The following is a 26,161-nucleotide window of genomic DNA, read 5'->3' as shown; positions in this document are numbered from 1 at the left end:
GCTGGGGCCACAGTGTGGGGTGTGTTTGAACAGGAGACACAGAGAGAAGAAGAAGAAAAAAAAAGTTTAGTCGCGGATTTTTCTGGCGTCTGACCTGCAGCAAAGCATCCGTCGAGAGCATCATGGCAAACAAAGCAGCACAGCAGCCTCCTCACCTGCACCTGGCCGAGGTCACCGCGTCCCAGTTCCTCGACATTTGGAAACATTTCGACGCTGACGGTAAGAGTTTGATGTTTCCCCACTAAAAGTTAAGTACAACTCAAAATCCATGATGTATGACTTAATGGGATATCACTGCTGTAAAACTCAGCCGACTGCAGAGGGACCGAGAATAATCACTCAGGAAAAACTAAAGAAAAAAAGGTTGAAATGCACCATTAAGATAATAAACTGAAACCGTTATGAGGCTTAGAATAAAAGACGAGAATCAAACTGAAAAAAAAAAAGTTTGTCGAGGTTTTTTTAATATGAAATCGGCACTGTAGGGGGTTGAAAATCTAGGAAAATTATGAAATATTGTGTTTTGGCCATTTACTTTTGCAGTCCTGACAGATAAAGTGAGATTATTTTGTCCTTAAATTGCGCATATATTCTTTGTGCCATTGATTTTCAGCTCGATAAACGAATTAAGTTGCACAAAAGGTATATTTTTCGAGTTAAAGCATGTTTAACAGCTATTTTTAGAGGATAATATACTGTCAGGAATAAAAGTTAAATGGTTTTTAGACGAATTTTGATGGAGTTATTCTTTTGAAAAAGGCAAAATATACCGAAATCTACCAGGAGTCGATGTTATTCTCTGATGATATGTGTCTAAATGTTGGGCAAACTGTATAAAACGCTCATGAAACGCTGAGTAAATGGGAGTTTAGATGGACGCAGCTTCATCAGTGCGCTCCATCACTGGTGCTGCCGCTTTTCATTAATGAATGCATTCCATTTTCTGTTTATTTTGCAATCAATCCCCTATTTAATTTGTGTTTTAAATGCCTCCAGCGATCTATAATCATCGACGGGTTGCGTAAAGTTGGCTAATTGCCTGTGAATGATCAGTTTCCAATCACAAACAGCCTAATTAACGTTTCATCAATGAGTTCAGTGTGTCAGGTGGTCGGTGCCCTTTACGCAGAGGAGCTTTCAAATGGATTAATGTGATGTGATGTCTGAAAAAAAAAAAGAAAATTGACTCATGGTGCGCATGGTCTCAGCAAATCTCAATCCTGATGGATGTTTTAGATCCTTGTGTCAGGTTTTTTCTGCTGTCTTCCTGCAAATCATCTGCACGTTGCTGCTGTAATGAAGCCTCAGAAGCCTGATTATGGATATTTTCATTTCACCTCAAGGTCTGCACACTCCTCTGAGGACTGAGGATTTGCTGCAAGCTGATGGACAGACTTAAAAGTGGTTCATCTGCAGAGGAAACAGTTTTTCCCTTTTCTTTAAAACTTATTGTCCTTTATTGGACTGCGAGAGTATTTATAGTGCACGATAAATGAGCCTTCTGGTGCGCCAGATAATTAAGAAATAGCATCAAACCGGCATTATTAACCAACGCACTGATAATTAGTCGTCAAACACAGTCAACTCATTCAAATTTTACATCATCAGACTGTGACGTTTATGTGATGAGGCCGATTCTTGGCTGCAGCTGGTCATTATTGAAAGCCGAGTTTTTTAAGTCCGGCTTGTTGGTCAACTTTTTCTCCACTTGCACCTGCAGATGAGGCTAGTTGTGCTGCACCTATTTGCTTCAACACACTTTCTCCTGGGAGTTTGTTGTCAGCGTGGAGTGTTTTGACGCCTGCACACATGCTGAAATGTTTCCCACTGGGAAATCAAGGTGGAGTGAGGAGTCAGGTGGGACTGGAGGGGCTCTGCAGCTGAGCTCTCCCCCTACCAGGGGCAGAGAGAAAAGTTGCCCTGTGTGTCGGTGTTGGCGGAGCATCTCGGCTCCCTCCACCACCGCCCAGGTGTCTGAGTCGCTTTGCAACGAGCTGCTTTGCTAATCAAATCCCAGCGAGCGAGCGAGCATCCACAGATTTGGGTACAGTGTTTGATTTCTGCTCTCATTGCTGGGAGTGGCTCGTGGCTCGGCAGAAAGGAGAGCTAATTTGTTTGCTCAGATTGAGTAAACGTCTCTGAGCTGCAGATAAAAATACACAGGAGGCGATGCACCCAGAGATGAAGAAACCACACATTCCCCTGTTGGCTCAGGATCAAATCTCATCTGGATTGTGGCTCCGTGTCCCTCTCATCTTTCTCTGCTGTCTCCGTCAGGCCCTTTCAAATTCAGTCACTTCAAAGCCGCAAAAGGAAACAACTGCAGTTCCTTTTTTGCTAATTATAGAGCATTTGCTGTCAATTATTTTTCATTGACCTGGATATGGAAATCTGGAGTATGAAGCACACTCAAAAAACAAAACTGTACCTCCTGAATTGACCCAGCTGTGATCTCAACACAAAATGTTTGAATAGACAGGGCTGCACTCTGCTTTGAAAGGCAAATGCACTTTATATAGGCTTTAAATATGCACTTAGTTGGCACAACTGCCCACTTTGAGAGGTTTCCTGTGTTGGGGCTGAATTTTAGAATCTAAACCAGAAGAAAAAGCGTCTTTACCAGCGTCTCCCGGGAACACAGTGACGCAGTATCCCAAAGAGCGCATGTTTGGACCAAAAGTGGTTTTGTGAACCTTTTATCTCGCCGGTTGGTGGAAGCTTTAAGTGCTTGTGCAGAAAGTATATGAAAGCAAGTTGGCTGGGGAGCTCTCATTATGGTGTATAAAACTAGTTATTTGACATTTAAGCAAAACGATCTGGGAGTGAGTGGAAATCAGCTGTAAAATGTAGCTGCAGGCAAGGATTTTGTTTTACATATTCATATAGTGTAAATATGTTTACTGCAGCGGTTTGGGACAGTTTAGTGCAACATGGACACACTGTAATGAGGCTGCAGCACATATAGTGTTTCATAGCAAACATATTGTTGTGGTTTAAGGGCTGTTTGAGAGGAAAAGCACTTATCCTACTTTTGATTTAGTGCAGCCACCAACAGATGCTCCCATACGCCAATATAATGGGCTGTATGGATCTATAGCTGCATCTATTGGAGGTACGACAGCAGCCCCGGATAATCTATTCATAAATCTATTTTTATTGTCACTTTATGCCGTTCGCCTTGTTGTTAATCACATCTTACTCTGATTAATTATCAAGCGGGCCATTCCTTTCCAGAGTGCTAAATGTCAATAAGACCCACAGGAGGGATGCTCGATAGCAGCGAGGCATTTCGCTGTCCCACTTATCGAAACAGCAGAGTTTGTATTCATGAGTTTTGATAACATCGCTAAGGAACGCATGTGAGCTCGCACACACACACACAAAGGCATAAAATATTCCATGGATGGAACAAAGACGCTAAGATGTTGGTTGGATAGAGCGAAGGAGTTAGATCGAAGATGACAGAGAGAGGCAGCGAGTTAGAGGGAGAGGAGAGGAAATGGATGGCATAATAATCTTTGTTGGTGTTTAATGAGGCAGCTCTGCCTTCCAGGGTTTTACTGAAGCAGCTAGTCACATCGTTTGGAGCCATCTGTCCAGCCATTCAGCAGGCTTGTTGATAGAATACTGGCACAGGTTCACATAGTACCTGGGTAAGGCGGTCCGCACTCATTTGTCCTCTGTCAGGGCAACAGAACTCCGGGAACAAGAAGAAAAGAAGATCAGAGTGGAAGGAAATCAACTTCATGGCCCCCAGAAGATAAATTTGTCATGAAAGCATCTAAAAACATGATTGATACCATCTGAGGTTGAGCACCACCTGACAAAAATGACACTTGGTTTGTCAGAATGACTGATAGCACGTTGTTAAGCTTCTTAAGAAAATCACTTTCACAGCTGGATAATCTTAAAAAAGCAAACTCTGGCTTAAACTGTCGAGAATTTAACCTTTTACTTTACGCTGTTATTTTTCACTGTACACCGTTATCTGTATTGATTTGCCCTATTTGCCACACTCTCCATTTGAATGCACTTATTGATCTCTGAGGAATAAAAGAAGTTGCATGTGGATCATCACCTTGAAAATCCAAGAAAAGCAATTTTCCATATTTAGCCTCTCCTGGCATACAATCCTGTGAACACACAGTCTTTGAGGAGTGATCAGTTTGCATCGTGTCAGTCAATAGTGGAATCTATTAGAGGGGAAGGAAGAGAGTTACTGGTAAACAGCTCATGTTTGAATCAATACCAGGGCAAAACTGAGCCACGATAGGATCTGTTTGATGCTGGGACACTGTGACCACATCTTATGAGGCTGTTGCATGTCAGCAATACCGGAAAAAGCAGATCCTTGGTATGTTGCAGTAACACACAGTTGTGGTCTGTGTGTCTCCCAGGTAATGGCTACATCGAGGGGAAGGAGCTGGAGAACTTCTTCAGGGAGTTGGAGATGGCTCGGAGAGGAGCAGGGGTGGTGAGTCTGTTCAGAGGTCAATCACAGATCCACAAATGGATCACTCAGGTTTCACTTATATTCATGTATGTACAACTTCCAGGACCCCTCAAACCCCACATTCAGAGAAAAGATGAAGGAGTTCATGCAGAAGTTTGACAAGAACAAAGATGGACGGATCGAGATGTCAGAGGTAAGGCCTTGCACCAGCTCTGGGTTTTCTGCTTACAAATCTGGGTGTTTTAATTAAAGGAAAAGTTCTGGGAAATAAGCTTGTTAGCCTTCCTGTCAAGAGCTTGATTGATACCATGCTTGTATATGTAGCCAAAGCCAACAGTCAGTTAGCTTTACTTAGCATAAAGACTGTGGAACATCTATCCTCCAACAAAGCTTATCTGGACATTTAAGAAAATATGCACAATCACTTTGTAGCCAAAAGTAAGATGCAAGGATTGATTTAACTCTTGTGTCTGTCAGCAAATATAAAACCTGAACAGCAAGCAGCCAGTTAGCTTAGCATGAAGACCAGAAACAGGGGCACAGCGAGTAAAAGAGGAACTGCTAGAATTTACCACACCTTTGTTTGAGATTTTGGGAAAAAGGGTTTTCACTTTTCGGGCCACAGAAAAATGACAAGATTAATATCACTTTCATATCTGTTTTACAAAGATGAAAATAGCAAGCAGACAGTTAGCTTTGCTTAGCATGAAGACATCAAAGAAGTAGTCTCTACCACACTTTAGTCTGGCACTCAGGGAAATATGCTTTTTTACTGTCTTGCCAACAGGAAACATGAAGCATAAACAGCAAACAGTCATCAGTCATTTAGCTTAGCTTAGCCTAAAGACTAGACACAGAGAAGCAGCTGGCTCTACAAAACCTTAGTTTAACATTTTAAGATATATACGTTTTTTGTTTTTTTTTTTAATTTTCTTGTTAAGATGAAATGATATATTTACAATGTTTAATATATAATAGAAATGAAAAAAAACCTAATGAGCTTTGCTTAGCATAAAGACTGGAAATAGCGACAAAAAGAGTCTGGTTCTGGTTATCGGTAACTAAATCTAAAGAAAATGTGAATAAAGCTACATAAATAAGATGTTACATTTCATTTGTGGATCTGTAAAAAAAAAAAGTGTTAAAACACCAATTTGTTGTTTTATAGAGTTTATGTACAACTATTTGTTGGCTGGTTTGAGTGATTTCTTGGACATTTTCAGAATAAATTAGATATAACATGTCAGTTAATGAGCTTTAGAGCTGCTGGGAAGCTTTTTTTTTTTTTTTTTTTTAAAAACCTTTCCTGACTCTTTTTAATAGAGGTAGCAGTTTTCAGTAGTCTTGCTAAGCTAACTAAATGCCTGTTCCATAGGTCCAAGAAACTGAATAAGCATATTTCCCAAACTGGCCAATTATCTGTTTAAATTCTAAATGAAAGACGAACTAAGTATGGTCAAATATTTGGTACAATAAAATCATTTCGTGGACTTCCTCTACTTGGGCAGCAGCCATGATTGCATGAGGCTTTTGGATGTGCAGCAGTAATTGAAATGTTGCTCAGAGAGTAGAAAGCTGTATGCTTGATGCTGTGTGAACGGTGAGAAAAACTGTAAGAACGAAAGCTAAGATAATACACAGAGCTGAAAATACAGTGCAGATGGGAGTCTTCAGAGGCCTGTTCAATACTCTGATCGATTGCATAAATGCGGTCTTCATGATGGTCTCTATGGAGCGTCAGTTCGGGGTATTGCTTTCCCTCGATTTTACCATTTTCAGAGTGTGATTTGAAAAAGATGTGAGAAGGAAGGCTTCTGCGGTATCAATAATCCACTGCTGGAGTAGAAATCCCGCAAATGAGTTAGAGGTTCAATTGCTCGGGTGAGAACATTGCGCATAAAGTCTTTGTCTGAACACCCAAAAACAATAAATATTCCCATCCTAGGTATATAAGCTGGCTTCTGAGGTTATGGCTTTCTATTATTTATGTCTGAGGTGCCCATTTGAGGCTTTGCAGACAAAAAAAACTCCACAATCTCTATTTTTTTTCTCCCAACATATGAATTCCACCATCTTGTGTTCTCACCACTCTTTCTCTCTCTAGCTGGCCCAGATTCTCCCAACTGAAGAGAACTTCTTGCTGTGCTTCAGACAGTTTGTCAGCTCCAGCGCCGAGTTTATGGCGGTAAGTGTGTTTCTGAGCGTGCATGGACTGGTCGGTATATTGTTTTTCATGCAAAGCTGCTGCTCCGCTTGATGGACTCAGTCATTTGATCAATTCTCTGTAAGCATTTTGGATTTTAAATGTACAGAAGCTTCATTTTGTCTATAAAATGTCATTAGTCAGGACATACTAGCTTCAACCAACTATACATTATAGAAAAGGCTCGGTCAACCGTGGAGAGCCAACAGACTTCACGTTCTCTTTCCCGCCTACTGGCTAATTTCACGGATTAATTCCCTCTGGGCAGGTGAAGGTGTACCAATTAGTGAAATAAGTCCGAGAAGTCTGGAATAGAAAAGCACAGATTGCTGCCCTTGATTGCATATGGTGGTACACATCTGCTGAAAAAAGCGGTTGTATTATTAATCAAATGGCCATAGTTCATCACAGGCAGTGACTGGATAATTGGCTAACCAAAGGTAAAGGCTAATATATGACAAGTAAGCAAGGAGAGGGCAGAAAATGCTATCGAAAAAGACAGCCAAGGTGCAAAGTCTTAAGAAAATTTAAATGGAAGAGTGAATAGTTTGAAATACTTTTATGATATTTGGCATCTCTGCTGCAAAATACAAGTTTGACTATCTGAGAACTCTGAAGATGCATGTAAATGTCCCCATGCAGACAAGTATTGGCCTGCTTTTTTCTTATTTAAAAAAAAAAAAAAAAAAATTATAAATTATATATATATATATATATATATATATATATATATATATATATATATATATATATATATATATATATATATATATATATATATATATATATATTTTTTTTTTTAATAGATAGATAGAAAGAGACAGGAATTGTTGGGATAGATGAATGACATGCAGTATGTGTCTCCAGTGGTATAATGCCAAAATTTCCAACGTTGGCGCCCACCATTGGCACAGTTGAAAGGCATTATAGAATATCCTTTATTGCACGATATGAGACACTGGATACGGAATAATGTGAATATATGCTGTAACATTGTAGTAAAACAACACCTACTAAAACTGTTTTAGACATTATCCATCCATTAATTGGCCCTTATTATTGGAAATCATCCCTATACATATCAGCCACTAGGGACCTCCGCCACAGTTTAATGAGTCAGAATGCACGTTATCGCTCATTATGATCAGAGATAAACAAAAGATTAACCTCGACAACGTAGGAAACTTCTTGCAGTTGAGTTAAGTGTGTGTTTAATTTCTGGTGAACCCTGGAAATGTCCAAAATGGATCTTTGTAATATGTGGTAAACATAGCGACAGGCTGTATTTTAAGCTAAACCGGGTAGTTTTCTTGCCTATACGTCAATAAATACCAAGTGAAAACACAAGTCAACAGCTAGTTAGTGGAAACAAAAGTCAAAGTGAGACTTAAGTGAAAAAAAATAGAATAATGGTCCAAGATATGACTTGAACTCAAGTTTCCTGGGTGAAGTTTCCTATTTATACTACAATAGGTACATGTTGGTCTACTACATGGACAGTCGCGTTGTCTCTTATATTGTTTCAATTACAACTGTTTAAATGACAAATTCTAAAGGTGTGGATGTCAGAAAAATATCCATGCACAGTCTTTCCTCCTAATGAGACACATCCACAAAGGGGCTGAAATTTAGGTTATGCAAACCCTTGCGGACACATGGAAAGCATGAATTGGCCTTTATTCAGCCAAATGGTGGATTTTTGCTCCAAAAAAATGTGCAATTGTGGCGTCACCAACATTAAATGAGGTGATAACAAAGTGCCATTTAAAGAGGCGGTCATTGTGTTTGTTGGTATATATGTAAAATGATGATCACATCTATTTAATGAGATGGTAATTCCAAAAACCAGTGGCTTGTTAGTCAGCTTAACTAACACTAACAATCAGAATATACAAACTTGAAGATGAAAACCAGATTAGCTGATGATGAACAGTTAACTTCACTATCCAAGAAGTATGTTGAAGTGATCAAGTGGAGACTCAAGACGTTCACAATTAACCACGTGAATAATCACCAGCAAAAAAAGAGGTAATTTTCATAAATAAATGGTTGAAGAATTTCTAAAGTTTAAGTGTTGCTGTGAGGTTTGAATAATAAATGATCGGAGGAGTAACAAAAAGCCCTCTGCAGAGCAAGATATGTGCTGAAAGGTAGTAGAAAAAGGAAATCATTTATTCCACGATGTGCCTCCGGAAGATAAGGGGGAAAAAATGGCAGATTTCATGTTAGATCTGCCGCAAAGAAAGAACGGAGCCAATTAGAAACCAATTACATGTGGGGAAGAAGCTGTCCTTGTCTCCTGTGTCAAATTGAGAGGGAATAATAATGAAATGAGAGGAGAGGAATGAATGAAAGAGAAGGTGTGGAACGCGAGAAAGATACAAAGGGCAAATGAGAGAAAGTGGGAACAGGGAGGACGTAAATGAAATGTCGATGGGAAGTTGAGAGCTGGAGTTTGAGAACATAAAACAAGAGGGGGGGGGGATTAATCAGTCTTTGTTGAAGGGAGCAGGGAGGAGGAAGTGGGGAGAGAGGGAGGTTTTTAAAGGGTTAGAATGAGGAAGCAGAACCTTCTATTTTCAGAGTCATACATAATGGATAACACCACTGTAGCTCCTCTCTGCAGAGCCCAGAGGAGGAGAGGAGGAGCAGAGGGGGAGGAGAAGGGGGAAGACCATCCATCTTTGATAAGGAGACCTTCTTTGGACAGGGACAGCTGCTAGATTAAAACATTCATTAAAATGACTTTTCTCTGCCTCCTCTTTTTGTTCTCCTTGCGTCTCGTTGCCCTCTGCTCTGTATGTGGGCAAACGGGATTGTTTTGAAAACTGATTACGGCGACGGTCCGGGCTTTTGTGGTCGTCCCCTCTGGAACGATTTCTGCTCTGCACCAGAGAAAAGTCAAACCCTAAGCGCAGTTAAAGAGTGAGCCATGGGTCGATCAGAGAGGATTTATGTGGGGGGGTGGGAGAAATGTAAATCACAGTGGAGAACAGATTCTTTGTGCTTCGTGCATCAGTGCTGAGAAAACACTTTCAGTTCAATATGTCTTCTGTTGTCTTGGTTCAGGCATGGAGGCGATACGATACAGATCGCAGTGGCTACATTGAAGCAAATGAGCTGAAGGTAAATAAGTTTCACACTCAACAGTACATTCATATGAAACCAAGAAGTACTGCAATCAATTCATGAGAATGTTTTTGATGGAATATTTCATCTTCATCCTATAGCCTAATTTAAACATTTTTATTCATTCATCTGCATACTTTGTCATACTTATTTTATCTTTTGTTCTCTTTTTTTCCCCCAACACACATTCACATCAACACATACATTCATTAACAACCCTAAACGGTACTTAGCAGACAGGAGGAGCTAATAAGCCTCATAATCTGTAATCAATGATTTCCTCACATCTATTAAATGCAAAGTTTGACTGCATAAAAGTGTATACAACGTGTATTAATCTGTATGCATATTTTTATGTACAGTAGACATATTATTATTCATGTAAGCCTGTTTGCACCAATAAAATCAAAGAAAGCAAAAAAAAATCATTTTTTTCTATATATTTTTATATTATCATCAGCAGTTACCCTATTATTTACCTTTATTTGACATTTTCTACATACATTTATTTGCTTAGCTACATAAAAATATGAAGCTGGAGCCTGCATGAAGCTTAGCATAAAGACTGGAAGCAGGAGACATCCAACAAGTCTGGCACAAAGAAGTAGTAAGAGCATGTGACTCTTTGTAAAATTACATTGTTTGCATACAACATGTTAAGTAAATTTTAAAGGTTCTGCTAGGTACACTTTTCTACCTTTGGCCAAAGCCCGGCTTGCTGTTTGCCTTATCTTTGTGCTAAGCTATGCTAAGTGTCTCCTGGCTTCATATTTACTGTACAGACGTGACAGTCGTATAAATAGACAGCTTTCCACTCATGTCAGGCATTAGGTGGCACAGGTTAACAGGAACGGCCTCCACAATTTCCACTGATGTTTCCAACATCTTTGACCATCATGTTAACTCTGAAGGTACTAAAATGACAACAAATATTCGGTGGATATAACTCTAGGTCTATGAACAGTAGCAAATCTAACAACTGATGGTTTGATATGTATGCAAAATGTTATGTCGAGAAAGTTATGAAAGAAAATTATGCTGAAAATGACCCTTGTTCTCTTCAAGTTGAACCAATCCCTGTTGTGATCCACACAGTAGTTTACCAGAGTCCCTCAGAGATACCTAAGTGCTTCTTTCTTTCCTCAAAATGGCTCCTAAAGAGGTTCTTTAGGGGAAGTTCTAGCAGTCAGAACACCTACAAAGGTATGGGCTTGCACTAGAAGAAGAAGTCGTCTTACAGCACCATGAAATTCAGTTTGTTCCCCATATTCCGGCTTGTGAAACTACAAAGGTCAGTCACGATAACCTGCCATGGAGCAGATAAGATTAAGGGCCTTGCTCAAGGGCCCATCAGTGGCAGCACTGGGATTTGAACTCCTCAACCTTCTGATCAGTAATCTGAACGTCAACTATCCACCTCTACCAGAGACACCACTGCCCTCCAAGTCATAGTTTAAGCATTACAGCTGCAAATCGTCTGACCAAAAGCCTGTAAAGCTGCTGCTGAAACACGGGATTGAACCCATCCAGCTGACTTATGTGGCTTCTTAATGATTTATTCAAACAATCTGCTAGTTCCTGCAGTGTAAAACAGCCTCATCTCCTCATTTGAAGCTAAAATTGGCAATTATAATCACAATTTCTTCAAATTCAGTGAATATCTCATTATCCTCTAGCTTTCTGTGCAGTGCTGGTGTTAAAAAAAAAACAAAAACTCATATACAGGCCTGGTTTCGTAAATGGGAACCAAACAAAGTGATCCACACAACACTGAAGCAGAGAGTCTGCACATTCAAGGAGACTGCACTTGCTCATATAGTAGCAATGTGTTAATCACGAGTTAGCCACACCCTAAAACTCTAAATGAGAGCATAAAATACAAAATGCACCTCATGCTGTACTAAAGACTTGAAACTAGCAATTAAGACCATAAATTTATGAGGAAAATACTTACTGAGGTAACAAATCAAGGCAGAAGTAGGGTCATTTTCGCTAAGGCTTCTATAGAGTTACATGTATTTCTGCAAGCAGGGGTCGCCCTCTGTTGGCTGTTAGGAACACTGCAGGTTTAAGGCACCTTTTGTCTTTTTTTTTTGACATTCTGTGTACACAACACTATTCCAGTATGCTCCGTGCATGTTTGAGCTCCTGCACGCTCATGCTCATGCACAAGGGACGTGGATGGATGGTAAATCTGGCTAATGCTATCAAGCTAACAAGCTCAATATCAGCAACCTCCACCTTTCTGTCTGCACAACCAAGCGAATAAGCATATTTACCGACATGTCAACTTCTTATTTTTGAGATTTTCTTCACTTTTTAGAGCTAACAAGCAACATCCCTTTCAAACTATCACAGTTTATGAAATAATCAGTGAGAATGTATACATTGTGTGCATATGGGCGAGTCAAGTCAGATAGCAGCTTTGACTCAGGAGAGTTAAGTGACTGCTCCACAGGAAACAGAATTCCCCAATGACCACGAGTGTTTATGTCATCGGGTGAGGATTCAGATGCAAAGAGAGCTCATTTTATTCACTTCAACACCTCTTGGGAATGTTTTGTGACATTATATAGAGAGGCTAGTGGTCCACGATGGAGAGCTGAGCGTTAATGGGGTCAGCGATTACGCGTCACGCACAAACTTGGCTGCCCGGGCTGTTGTGGGAATCGTATTTCTTCCAGCTGACCAGGTGCAGATGAGTTACTCAGGTGTGGCTTTTTGAAAGCTTCGGAAAGATACAGATGAGAACTCATCTGAAGGCAGCAGACGTGTGTCTCACCACACAATTGTGAGCAGACGTGGAAAATATTGACTCAAGCGCCATACAAGTGATATAATACATTTGACGCAATGCTAATGGAGCACCTTCATTTAACAGGCATTATCATTTACCATCTGTCATCTTTCTACTGCTCTACATTTACTGTAACTAATGGCTGCCTTTACTTTTATTAGGTTCTGACATACAAAACAAAAGCTAAACCCATAAATCACTTCATAATTTAATAATTCTCTCTCTCTGTCCTGATTTTTTTACCTTCTATAATCAAATTTTGCCATTTTAACCTCAGTTTTTCCTTGTTTCTTTCTCTTATTTGCACATGCCATTCATTTGTTCTTTTTTCCGTGTCAAGTAATTTAAAAACAAGAAAACCGATAATTTAAACTCTGCTATCACTGTCATTACTTTTGTTTCCTTGTACATAATATGATTTTTGTCCAGTGAAGGGTTTGAGCGCAGCAATTATTGCTGTGTTTACAGTATTGTGTGTTTTACATGAGATTTTTCTGAATATGAAAAGATTATTTACAATATGATAGCATAATTGATACTATATGTTATTAAAATGTGAATATGTGTTTGAAATCATTGACCTGTGATGGTATTTTCGAGTCTACATATTATACCACCTACACATGCTGTGCATTAAATTCTGTATGTTTTCTCTCATGTGAAATTGATGATCAGATGGAGCTACTTGCCTGTTTTTTTTTCTTATCTATGTGTGTCTTTGTCCTCAGGGCTTTCTCTCAGACCTGCTGGAGAAAGCTAACAGACACTATGATGATCAGAAGCTGCAGGAGTACACACAAACCATAGTGAGACTCACACACTCAGATACACAATGGAAAACCCCACATGTACAGTGTGCATAGCATTAGGAAAAGGAGGTTTTAGCATTGCGAGATCATCTCTCGGCATAGAAATGTTTTCAGTGGGACAAAATGAGGAGAAAATATAGTGACAAAACCAAAACGAGATGCTAATTATGCATCATCGTCTCGACAGACGGCTAAACTAAAATAATAAGTCTTGAAAACGTCAGTGAATCCGACAGAATCATTGATGAAAGGTCTCAGTCTGAAGCCCATGTGGCCGGGAGCAGCTCAGAGGCCTGTCATGTTGGTGGCAGCAGCAGCGCTGTGCGGCTGAGTGGTTGTGACCCATCATGTCCGGCAGGTTGTGAGTTTGCAGCCCAGATGTGCTAACATCTGCTTCTTCCTGGAAGCCCCAGAGATGACCTGACCTGATTTTCTGCAGCGGTTTTCTTCTAGATAAACTTGGCCATTATTGTTTCTTCGCAGTTGTTCCAGAAAGTGAAGGCGGCGAGCTCTTAGAGATTTGTCCAGTAATCCCCCCGTTAAGTACCAGCACAGGCTTCGATATCATTCAGATGCTGCTGGTTTAGCATTTAACCCTTGTCTAACAGGGACATCCAACACTAAAGCTCAAATTAGAGGTGAAAAATTAAGATAAAGGATGTATAATTTTAATAAACATGCCACTATGACAGAGAAACCACCTGAAAAACTGTACACAAATATTGTGCAGGACAATGGCCAAGATTAGCCTACAAATAGCTACCCATATGATGCAACAACAGGCACAATGCCCAGCCAAGACAACGAACACATGGTTTTGTGTCATTGTAAAACTCTGATTATAAATAACAGCTGCAGGTAGCATAATGTCAACCTCTCAATCTGTTTCTCAGTGAAAATTCTCTGACTAGAAACTGTCAACATGTTTGAGATTAACAGTTTTATACTAAAAATACCATCAAAAAATATGTGGAATGACCTGTTTCCTCTGAGTAACAGCCCAAAATGTTTAAATGACTGGTTTTAATAATATAAGACAAGGCAAAGCAGCAAATTTTCCAATGTGAGAACATTAAAATGTCATTTTTTAAAAACATTTTTTTCTTGAAAAATAAGCTTAATTATTGATCATACCGGCAGGAGATGGATTGTCATTTAATGAAAGCTCTACTGAACAATCTTAAGCCAAGTTTTGCTTTCCTTAGAGAGAAAAGTTAAGAAAGTCTCATTGTACTATTTCTGGTATATTCTTTCCTTCCAAAGTCTCCTTAAAAAAAGGGACCTTTTGGGTTATTATTCAGCCACACTGGCTGGAATATTTGAAGCAAGGTTTATGGACAGTCCCTTTATTAGAACAAGAAACATCTTGCACAATGAAAAAGTGGTGTGGATGCATAATAAAGATAGAAAAATTATGTCTGCACATTCTGTTTCTAAGATTTTCCCCCATTTTATTGCATATACCGATGAAAAAAACCTTTCCTTTCAGCTTGTCTTCTGTGTCCTCCAATCTCTGTTCTGCTTTCTAGCTCAAGATGTTTGATCTGAATGGAGATGGGAAGCTGGGTCTGTTAGAGATGGCGAGGTAATGTGCAATTTTACCGGCTTCTGCTCGCTATATAAATGTTGAAACACATTGCCTGCTGATGTTCATTCAAAGTCAGCGGCTCTGAATAATTTAACGACTGTTATGTCCGCTAATGAAGTCCTTCTTGTCCCAAAGGCTTCTCCCCGTCCAGGAGAACTTCCTACTCAAATTCCAGGTACGGAGATGCTAATGCAAAACAAAATGGCCATATTATGCACAATTAATGCCAGTGAAAGGCTTAAACCCATTTAATATTGATGCTACGCTTAATTTTTTTTTAATAGAATTTTGTTTTACTGGTGCTTTTTGGCAATCTGCAGCCTGCTAATCAAAGTCCAAACTTGTTTTTACAGGGTGTCAAGTTGACCTCTGAGCAGTTCAATGCCATCTTCACATACTATGACAAGGTAGGTGACATTTTATTCAAAGTAGGAATAATATAGCTGTCAACTACACTCCACACACTCCCGAACACACCGCTGGTATCTGACCGTCCGGGTTAGCTTTTGTTCCGCTAGATTTCACTTGTCGATGTATTTTGGCAGCGATGCTTTCTCTCATCTGTCTTCCTGAGAAGCCGGCTGCTCCTGGGGTTTTCTGTCCATGTTCTCAGTGATAAATTGGCATTACACAATTCTGGGTGATGGCGTTTGAACACCTCATCATATTTAATAGGAGGAAAAGTTATTTCACTCACAACAGCTGCATCCCTCGTTAGTCTTAGCCATGGGAGCACTTTGAAAATACGCTGTTGAATGAAATCACTTTTCTCTTTCTTTGAACCATCTAAACCAAAGCATTGGTTTGATTGATCTCATTTTAAATCCTCTTATCAAGAAATCACTGAGTTTCTATTTCATTTTTAAAAATGTAGTAGTATTTTCTTATGCTGGGGCAGATCATCATGAAATATCACCAACTTTAAGGATAGATTTGTGTTGGGTTTTTTTTTTTTTCCAAAAATCAAATGTATGTTAATACAGTTGAGAGAGTTACTTGTCTTAGAGTGCATCTATAACAAAAATGCACTTTATATAAATAGTCAATCAACAGATTGAGTCAGTTATTAGTTTTTATGCTGATTACCGTTTTAACGTTCTATAACCCAAGCATCGGCTTTATTCATTTTTGTCTAAACTATTTGTAGCAGCCCTTTCAATAAGAAAATGATAAGTTTTATTGTCTTTTTGTTATCAGGCAAATTTTGTAAAACAATACTGCATCAGTATCACCATTTAAATTTGATTAGTACATACATTATTAAGCATTATTGAATCAATAATATCAAAATATGCATCTTAAAAGTAAATTATATTGACAGGAAACTGTTTAACATATCTCAGTAAAATGCAACTTTGGAATAGGTAAAACTGGAATTGTAAACCACACTATATTGCATTTTCACATGATATTTGCTTTCCTACAAAATATTAGGAACACATTTCAATGTAATGCAGTCTAGTGCGCAACCACCAAATGCTATGATCTCAATAATAAACATAATAGAGAATTATCACCTTTCAAAGTCGATAGAATCTCAAGATAAAGAAGATTTGCTTTATTTTTTATTATTTTATTTAACCTTCATTTAACCAGATAAAAGACCCATTGAGATTGAGACCTCTTTCACAAGGGTGACCTGGCCAAGACAGGCAGCAGCAAACGTCAGGGTCAACAAAAAACAGACAGATAATAACAACAAACATTAAAATATTAAATACAAGTAATTAGATACATAAAATACAGGAGTCATTTTTACTGTAATAATTTCAGAACACAGGCACTGTTCAAAGGATTTCCATTGTCGATATCTTAAAATAGAGCGGAAGGCCTCCAATGAAACAAATTTTGACAATTTTAGTTCAGATTGGAGGGTATTCCAAGTAGAGGGTGCCGAGTAACTGAAAGTTTTTTTTACCCATTTCAGTTTGAGCACGATGAGGACCGTTAAAGTAGATTTTGTCAGAACTGCTATATTGGATTGGATTGGATGTCACAGATGTTCCTAATAAAGTGGTTGTTGAATGCATATGGGGTTAAACTTTAATGTTTACCACATAACCTATACATTATATTTTCATATACACCGTAAATTGCCATAGGTGGCACAACTGGTACATGTAATCTCGATGCAGTGAAGAAGATGCCCATTGAAACCCACTGTTACAGACTTGCCACACTAGAAAAATCCCTCCAAATCATGTATAATGTACTTTGTTATTCAAGTTTTCTATGACTAAACATCTTTAGAATAAAGGAAAATTGCTCCAAGTCAAATACTAACTTGGAAAATGGTTGAAATTGGTTTAATACCAAGTGGTAGAAAGAGTTGTCGTCTTACAGTAATAATATTTTCATACTAAAAACGGAGCATTTTATAATGTCCGTTATAAATAGTACTAGACAGTTTCAAGTGGATGCTGCAGTTTTACAACTGTGGGCTATGGAGGGCTCAGATAATAAAAACACTGTGCTTATATGTGAGGGGATACTAATTTAATTTAGCCAAACGTAGAGGAATAGGTAGTCTGAAAGCTGATCTGCTATTACAGTGAGTGGGGAGAAGAAAAACGTAATTGCAAGAGAGTTTGAAAGAAAATATGCAAGATTGTTGTGTGGATGACTCAGCGCTGTTTGTTTAGGAGTTTTCCAAAAACCATGAATATGCAAATTATGTTTTTTTGTGTTTTTTTTTTTACCATTGGCACTCCCCGTCTATCTAGGGAAATGAGTCAGGCTTGGCACACCTGTCCTCCTGTAAACAGCTCAGGGTGGTTGAGCTGCGGTTCACTTAATGGCCATATTTTCCACATTAGCAGTAGATCGGTGGGGAGGGGAAGGGAGAGTTACGATACGACGCAGAGTGAGAAAGGAGAGAACAAGGAGCTGTACATCTGCTGAATAAATTTTCTTGTTTATGGTATCTTGTGTAGTTTTGTGTGCTGGAGGGACTGACTATAATCTAGGTAGCTGTAAGAAGGCTGACTCAGTTTATGAGGAAATAAACAATTCGGCTTGATGTGGCAAAGTAGCGAGACTCTAGTTAGCTCTGCCCTCATGTGCAAAATGCTCTTCATGTTTCTCCATTTTACACGTGAACTAAAGTATATGTTTTGCTTCATAATAGTATTTTAGTCCAAGTGAATTAACCAGATCAGAGCTGGTTCCAAAACATTCACAATTCATTAAAGTGATTTTACAGTCAAAAAATGACCAGACAACAGCATTATCCAATATGATAAATATTAGCATGTCTCTTCTGTATTTACCGTCTGTAATTGACTTTGAATCATTTCCCTTTAGAGAATATTCCATTTCCACTTTCCATAATGTTACATAATGAATTTTGTAGAGTTGAGATGACAGTGATGGAGAGAGGTTTGTATTGGTTTCAATTTGGGGCTGAAATGAAAAGTTTGCAAAATCAATGCAAAACATTTTTTAACCAATTTTTTTTTAGAGTTAACAAATTTTTAGTTTTCTGCCACACCTCATCTTAATCTGTTGATGAAGTCTATGTGCTATGACTTAAAGTACTAAAAGCTTTGCAGTAAGTGCAATGACCTCAAATTTTAGGCAAACCATTATTTTTACGTTCAATAATAGACGTTCAACCGGTAATCCTAGCCAATATACTAATTAGCAGTTCTATTTTCACATTATATCTGTTTTTACTTTTCCAGATACCTTAAAACTCCCCAAGAGGATGAATCAACTATCTAAACATCCGTCTATCCATCTAACCATGTATCTAGCCATCTAGCATCTATCTATCCATCTATCTAACCATCTAACATCTATCCATCTAACATTTATCTGTCCATCTATCAATCTAACATCTATCTATCCATCTAACATCTATCTATCCATCTAACAATCTAAGCATCTATCTATCCATCTAACATCTATCAATCTAACATCTCTCTATCATCTAACAATCTAAGCATCTATCTATCCATCTAACCATCTAACATCTATCTAACATCTATCTAGCCATCTAACAATCTCAGCATCTATCTATCCATCTAACCATCTAACATCTATCTAACATCTATCTAGCCATCTAACAATCTCAGCATCTATCTATCCATCTAACCATCTAACATCTATCTAGCCATCTAACAATCTCAGCATCTATCTATCCATCTAACCATCTAACATCTATCTAACATCTATCTAGCCATCTAACAATCTAAGCATCTATCTATCCATCTAACCATCTAACATCTATCTAGCCATCTAACAATCTAAGCATCTATCTATCCATCTAACATCTATCAATCTAACATCTCTCTATCCATCTAACAATCTCAGCATCTATCTATCCATCTAACATCTATCCATCTAACCATTTATCTAAGCATCTATCTATCGAACCATGTTTCTATCCATCTAACGCATCTATCCATGTAAGCATCTATCTATATCTATTGAACATCTATCTATCCATCTAACATCTAAGCATTAATCTATCAATTCAACAATCTATCATCTAACATCATCTATCCATCTAATATCTATCTAACCATCTATCTATCCATCTAACCATCTATCTGTTCTTTTGTGAATTGTTTTATCTTCTATCTTGAATGTAACATGTCTGAGCTACTGGATTCCTTGAATTTCCCCAAAGGAGATGAATAAAATATCTATCCATCCTTACATCTTTCCATCCATCCATTCATCCATCTATCTAACCACCTATCAAACTAAATCCTAAATGCTTCAGGAGAAAGCAACTGGATTTCTCATTTCGGTTCCTGACAGTGTTTCACCTCTACATAGACACTTCAAGTTAAATATTTCTTAAGTTATACTTGATTTCTTGCACCTGCCTTGGCTAACATACTATCTTTAGCAAAAAAAAAAAAAAAAAAAAGTTAGAGGCCAAGATGTCAGGAAAGAGCAGTCCATCAGCAGTGGAGAGGGTTGCGTGCCAGTTCATGTGACGGGTTGGACTAAAGGCTTGCACTCTCTCTAGCTCACTTGCAGAAGACAGGGTTGAATGTTCAATTTTAGATGAGCCGCTGCAGTCCATTCATGTAGACAGCCTCTGCGAACGGAGCACCACCATTTATGTGTGTAATTAGTTTCATCGTTTTGTTATAAGCTCAGTCCCTGCAGCTGAAACACTGGCAGCTGCTGTCTCTGGTGCCGAGAGATCGTGAGCAGGGCAAAGTGTGGCTGGTCAGCTGAACACTAACATGGCTCACAGTGCCGCAGCCCCCGAACTGTGCAAGGACTTGAAAATGTCTAAAATGCAAGATGGCACGCAACTTAGACAGACTGGCTGGTACCTGATGTTGCTATGCTTTCCCAGAGCTCTGCAGAGAGCCGCGTCTTTCATCCATAAAGGGAAAATAAATAGAATTCACACTTTATTCCCAAGATCTAGGACACTTCAGTCTAGTTTTGTAAACATCAAAGAGCATCTCCCAAAGTTGAAAAAATAAGACTGGCAAGACACCCGGCTATGAAATCATCTTGAGACCGAGCCTAGATGAACAGAACATGGTTTTGTGTCACTTGCCAAGGGAAGGTTTCCAATAATCTGGACATATTTCCTGGCCCCATATTCTATAAACACCACCGTGAGACATAACTCTCTAATTAGCAAAGAGGCTCCATATTGACTCTGCAGCTAACCCCCCTACACAGAGTTGTGAATGGGAAGTCTTTTTAAACCATTTGGCCGGTACATTCATGACTGCTGCCATGAAATACTGAATGAAGTCGAGCAGCAGGACAGTACAAAGTAAACAAAACAGCTCAGAATCTAAACACACAGTCACTGGTGCACTGTTTAGAAAGTAATGTAGGGTTTGTCTATTTACTTGGAGTGGTAGTTTCAAAGATCTTCATTTAAATCTTTTGCAAAATGAGACAACACAATGGTGACTGAGCCACTGATTAAATTAAATGAAAGTCCTTGCATTTACTAATACAAAATGGGCATCTGTGGCAATGTTCCCACTCAAGATTACAAGTCATACTCAGTTAGTGTTGCATATCTCAGCATCCAGCAGTTCTGTTATGGCCCAGAGAGGTGTAGTATGAAGCAGGTTTGACATAGCCCAACTGTTTTTCTGTTAGCTGGCTCAACAAAACCTGAAACTCCAATCAGAGTTGGCATCACGATGGTGGTCATCAGCTTTCTTTGTTAACCAGCAATCTCTGTGGGCTCCAATCAAAAGGGACATTTGGCGCATCATTTGTCTTTTAGATATTTCCCGATACAGATGCCATTATAGAGGCCAATCAAAGAAATTTTTACCTCATTAGTATTAGCACAAATCTAAGATTGATCCTTTTATTTACACTCGCTGTCACACAACTGGTAAATTTGAATGACTTTATTAATTTATGCAGGATTATCAGTCAAAAATTCAATAATTTGTAATTCAATCTGAGCACACTGGGCACTTAAACTGTGCTGTTATTGCTATTTTAAGCCTTGGACACCTGGTATAGTCAACCAAGACAATTGTTACTTGTTCGACTAGAATATAAAATGTTTTCCTAGATGGTCCTGGCTTAAGTTAATACATGTGAGCTGGCCAGAGGTCATTAAGCATCACAGAAGACTTTGTCATGGTGCGCCTTTACTAACTTTGCCCCCCAAATGCTCTCTATTAGTCAACAAAGCACTGTCCATCTCCTCGGGTTGCTACATTATTAAATACTAATCAGCAACCAGGTACTACAGGTACAATACTTTAAATGTCTCATCGAGAAAAATGGTATCAACAGATACTAAATATTAAATGTCTCTGATAATATCAAAGCAAAAAACTTGTTTGAGACACCCCAAAGTAAATATGTTCACTACATAAGTCAACATATTGATTTTGATCTTGACTCATACATTTAAACATGGAACTGAAAAAGAATCCATGAAAACTACTTCAGTTTTTGGCCAACTCAAAGTGAAACTAATTTTATTGACTTTTGACAATGTGAAACTGCTTGGATCTTTGGCAAGTGAGGTTCAAAAACAACGTCTCCTCTCAGGTGTCGCCAAAGGTAGAGATCTTTAAAATGACCTCTTAAAGAGAGACCAGTGAAAACAAACAAGTGTATCAGGCGTGTGCAAACTGGTCGGCTGATTATGGTGTAACTATTGATAATTAAAAATAATGTTGCCCAGATTTTTTCAATAATCATGCTTTTCCTTTCAGACTGTTCTGAAGGTTTGGAAATGAAAATAACATTTGTGGTGTTTCTGTCAACTTCTTCCAGGATGGCAATGGCTACATTGATGAGCATGAGTTGGACGCTCTGCTAAAAGACCTTTACCAGACAAACAAGACGGTGAGAAGGAGATAAAGTGTCACTCTTTATGGTTTACAGCCTCTAAATATATATATATACTGTATGGTTAGACCTATGTTGTGACTTTTGGTCCACAATTCACTTTCTTTGCACTTATTTCTGCTTCTTATATACCTTAAAATTGTACTTTCAAACACAGCCTTCCATTCCTACATGCCTGTATGATTAAACGTTCTGCATGTGTTGAGTAAGTTTGACTGCTCCAGTTCTCAGCGCTGCAAAAGCTCAGATCAAAAGCTTTGCTAATACCATCAAATGATTCAAGCTTATTAACAGTTTATCATCTCTATCCAAACCCACATTGTTACAAAAAAAAGTCCCATAAAAAAAGTGAGAGTCTGGGAGCAAGAGTGCCAGAAAAAACTGATTGAAAAAGGAAGAAAAAAGGGAATAATAACTTGTGAGAAAAGCAAAAACAAAGAAATGCTGAAAAAAACATCAAATTTCTGTAAAATAATATTTTCTGCTGATTTAGATACAATAAAATATGCCTAATATATACATAATTTTTCTTTCAAATAACAGCAAGTATCTGTAAAATAATGATCAGTTTTTCTGATTTAAATACAATAAAATAATTAAATTATTATCATTATTATTAAAAAATATTAATTACCATTTGTAAAAATACAGATTTTTAATGTGAATATTATTAAAAATTAGTTTTGGCCTGTTTTTTTTTTTTTTTTTACAGTAAACGTGTAAATGTTAATATTTTCTGTAAATTTTACAAAATATTACCTGGAATTCAAGTATTCAAGTATTTATTGTTTGTATACCATAAAATATCCATAAAGTACTTATATTTTTGCTGATTTAAATACAATAAAAAAAGGTGCAATTTTACAGCCAAACATTGTAAAGGAATTAATTACCTTTTTAAAAAATATAAATTTATGATGTGGATATTATTTATGGTTTTAGCTTGTTGTTTTTGTTTCTTTTTTAAGCTAATGGGTAAATTCATACTTTTTCAATGACTTCACTGGTTATTATCTGTATTCTAACAAAACAGGGGAAATGTGTAAGATAATATATATTTTTTTAGTCCTTAATATGCATAATCTCTCATTTAAATACGGCAAATATCTGTAAAATAATAATTGCTTATTGAAAGACAGTTAAAATAGTATAATGTTGTGGTCTAACAATGTAAATGAATTAATTATCATTTGTAAAAATACAGACTTTGGATGTGGACGATATTTACGGCTTTGGTCTATTTTTTTTTAACTGTTTATATGTAAATTACTACTTTGTTTCTGTGATTTTACTAAATAATATCTGGAATTTAGCAAAACAGGAAAAATATGTGCGATAACCATTTAAAAATGTATTTATCATTTGAATAACAATTTTTTTTGCAGATTTAAATACAGTAAAAATAGTGTAATGTTGTGGTCAAACACTGTAAACGAATTAAGATTTGTAAAAATACTCACGTTATTTACAGCTTTGGTCCATTTTTGTTGTTTTTTTAACTGTTTACATGTAAATCGATACTGTTTTCAGTGATTTTTTGAGAGTCAATCTATAAAATAACTTTAAATTGCTAAAAAAGTACAGGTAAAGACAGTTAAGTAGTATTTTTACAGTGTAGTACTGTCTTTTACTTTCCTCGAGGCTGCTATAAAATAAAAATCCCACGTAACTAACTAAAATCTGACCCTTTCAGGCAGTACTGGTTGAGTTGAACTAGCCTAGCATGGTTTGCGATTGAAGCCTCGATGTTTCTCTTTCAGGAGCTGGACCAGAAGAACCTGACGGGCTACAAGCAGAGCATCATGAGCCTGTCCGACGGAGGCAAGCTCTACCGTGGCGAGCTGGAAATCGTCCTCTGCAGGGACCAAATCCTGTGACTCTTCCTACTCTCCTTGTTGCATATCATTTTCTCTGCCTGCCCCGCCCTTTTCTCCCCAGACCACACCCACTTTCAGCTGAGTGGCAACTTATACCAGGTGCATGTGCCGGACACCCCCACCCCCCCAGACCCCCGATCATGTCCCACCCCCACCCCTCCCAGAATAACAAAATACAGAATGAATGACAACTGCACTGTCAGCACGCAGCAGCTCTCCTTCCTGAAACCCTCATTTTTCTGCAAACCGACCTCTCGACCCCAACCGTGACCTTCCTGAAACCTCCAGCTTTTCACCCTCAGACTATCCTCCCAGCTCTCCCCCGTTTCTGACCTCATCCTCCATCCATGCTGTGCCTGACTTGCAACTCCTGACCAAAACTCCAAACCCCCTAAATTCCAGAGAAATTCCCTTTCGACCTGTTGGCAGCCCCTGAGTCTTGCCCCGGCTTCATTGACCCCTCCATTCCCTCGCTCTTTCAACTTTGCATTAGATACGATATATAGTCAAACTAAACCGCAGACAGATGTGTTTGAAGTGATCGCATTTATAATCTGTAATGGAACTGATAACGATTTTTCCACCTCGATTTCTCCTGAAACCATCTCATTCCATTGAAACTCTTGTGTACCAATGCCATGACATGATTTTCATTTTCAATGTTTGTTTTTGGCTGATACTGTCAATTGAAAATATTAATAAAATATCTTAAGATAAAATGATCTTTGATGCCGTTTGGATGTGATTTTGTTTGGGTAACTGCAAGTGGTAGATTTTTGTTTCGTGTCATTCTCTCACAGTTACATTGGCTAATTATTTTTCTGTTGTGTTGCCCTTTTGCATACCAACCTGGCCATTTTTATCAAGGCCTCCCAGCTTTAAACTGCTTCCTCACCTTCCATCTGCTAGCAAAAGCATAAGACGGATTAACAATGGCTGCAAATCCCACCAAGATCGAGACGGTGTGCAGCTTAAAGCTTCAGTAAAGTTACTTTATAGAAATTGGACACATTTGACGATAGTTGGGCAATGGGACACAAGCAATTGCAACTTGAGGTGCGTTTTAAATTAAAATTTACTGCTTAGCATGCAGCGGAGTCGAGATGACAGCAGAAATAATGTATGTTTCACTGTAGCAACTGAGGCAGACAGCTTTATTTGCAGCATGATGTTCTTCTCCCGGCTGCATAATGAAAATGACTGAGGAAACAAGTGCGGTGATATTGCTGAGTCAGCGCCGCGAGGCAATGTCTGTGCTTTCCCCCCGTGTGAATGAAATGAAACAGCATAACAAAACGCCTCTCCCTGGCCTTTGAGTTGCTGAAGCAATCCTGAACTTCTGCACAAAACATGACCTGAAGTTTCACCACAGTTCATGTGTAACAGACTTTATTGTAAATGTAATCAACAAATAAAGCTTAGATAGGTCCAGGAATGTTGCTTAAATATCTTAAAGATGGAATATGTAACCTGGTATTTGTTTGAAGCATCAATCTGATTTGACATAACCTAAAAGGAAAAGCACGGTGTCTCTTAAAAGCTTTAAATGTCACTAAAAACATGGATGCAGCACCAATTACATAAAGCTTGCAATAAAAATATACTGGTAAGGTTCAACTTAAACAATGACCTAAACTGGCAAGCCCAAAATTTTGGCTGCATTCCAGTAATGCATTGGAAGCCTTCAACTTTTCCAGTTGCATCCAGGATGGGAGGTTTTCTCTGCAGCTGCAGCGAGCTGTGACTCCTGAGGTAGTAGGACAGGGCATGATATTTCTAGTAAAACCCCTGTAATTGACTTGACATGCTTTTAAAGCCAACTGAATAATACAGCAAGCACACAAGTTCCCTGCTCACTGAGGAGCTGGTGCAAACACACATCAATTAATCAGAGGCATTGAAATCTTTATATGACACACAGCTGCAGAGGAAAAGTGTACATATCACTCAAAATGAATTTAGTTGATAAAAGTACTATTTAGAGAGACTGT

At 38.3% G+C, this 26,161-nt stretch overlaps 1 protein-coding gene across 1 annotated transcript; it reads left to right on the top strand.

Annotated features, from left to right (window-relative positions):
• calb2a (calbindin 2a) lies at positions 1 to 24,892 on the top strand. Its single transcript, XM_023297092.3, has 11 exons — positions 1 to 219; positions 4,398 to 4,474; positions 4,557 to 4,646; positions 6,558 to 6,638; positions 9,726 to 9,782; positions 13,311 to 13,388; positions 14,921 to 14,976; positions 15,115 to 15,154; positions 15,333 to 15,386; positions 22,219 to 22,290; positions 24,054 to 24,892. The coding sequence occupies exons 1-11, from the start codon at positions 123 to 125 to the stop codon at positions 24,168 to 24,170; spliced, it is 819 nt and encodes a 272-aa protein (XP_023152860.1). The 5' UTR covers positions 1 to 122; the 3' UTR covers positions 24,171 to 24,892.
• The last annotated feature ends 1,269 nt before the right edge of the window (positions 24,893 to 26,161 follow it).

This window comes from Amphiprion ocellaris, chromosome 3 (assembly GCF_022539595.1).
Source record: "Amphiprion ocellaris isolate individual 3 ecotype Okinawa chromosome 3, ASM2253959v1, whole genome shotgun sequence".
Classification (NCBI taxonomy): domain Eukaryota; kingdom Metazoa; phylum Chordata; class Actinopteri; family Pomacentridae; genus Amphiprion; species Amphiprion ocellaris.
This window is presented reverse-complemented; position numbering and strand designations above follow the sequence as displayed.

Coding starts and splice junctions, on each gene's coding strand:
- calb2a (XM_023297092.3), top strand. CDS start 123: ATGGCAAACAAAGCAGCACAGCAGCCTCCTCACCTGCACCTGGCCGAG. Junction 15,155..15,332: donor ACTTCCTACTCAAATTCCAG/GTACGGAGATGC, acceptor TTGTTTTTACAG/GGTGTCAAGTTGACCTCTGA. Junction 15,387..22,218: donor TCTTCACATACTATGACAAG/GTAGGTGACATT, acceptor AACTTCTTCCAG/GATGGCAATGGCTACATTGA.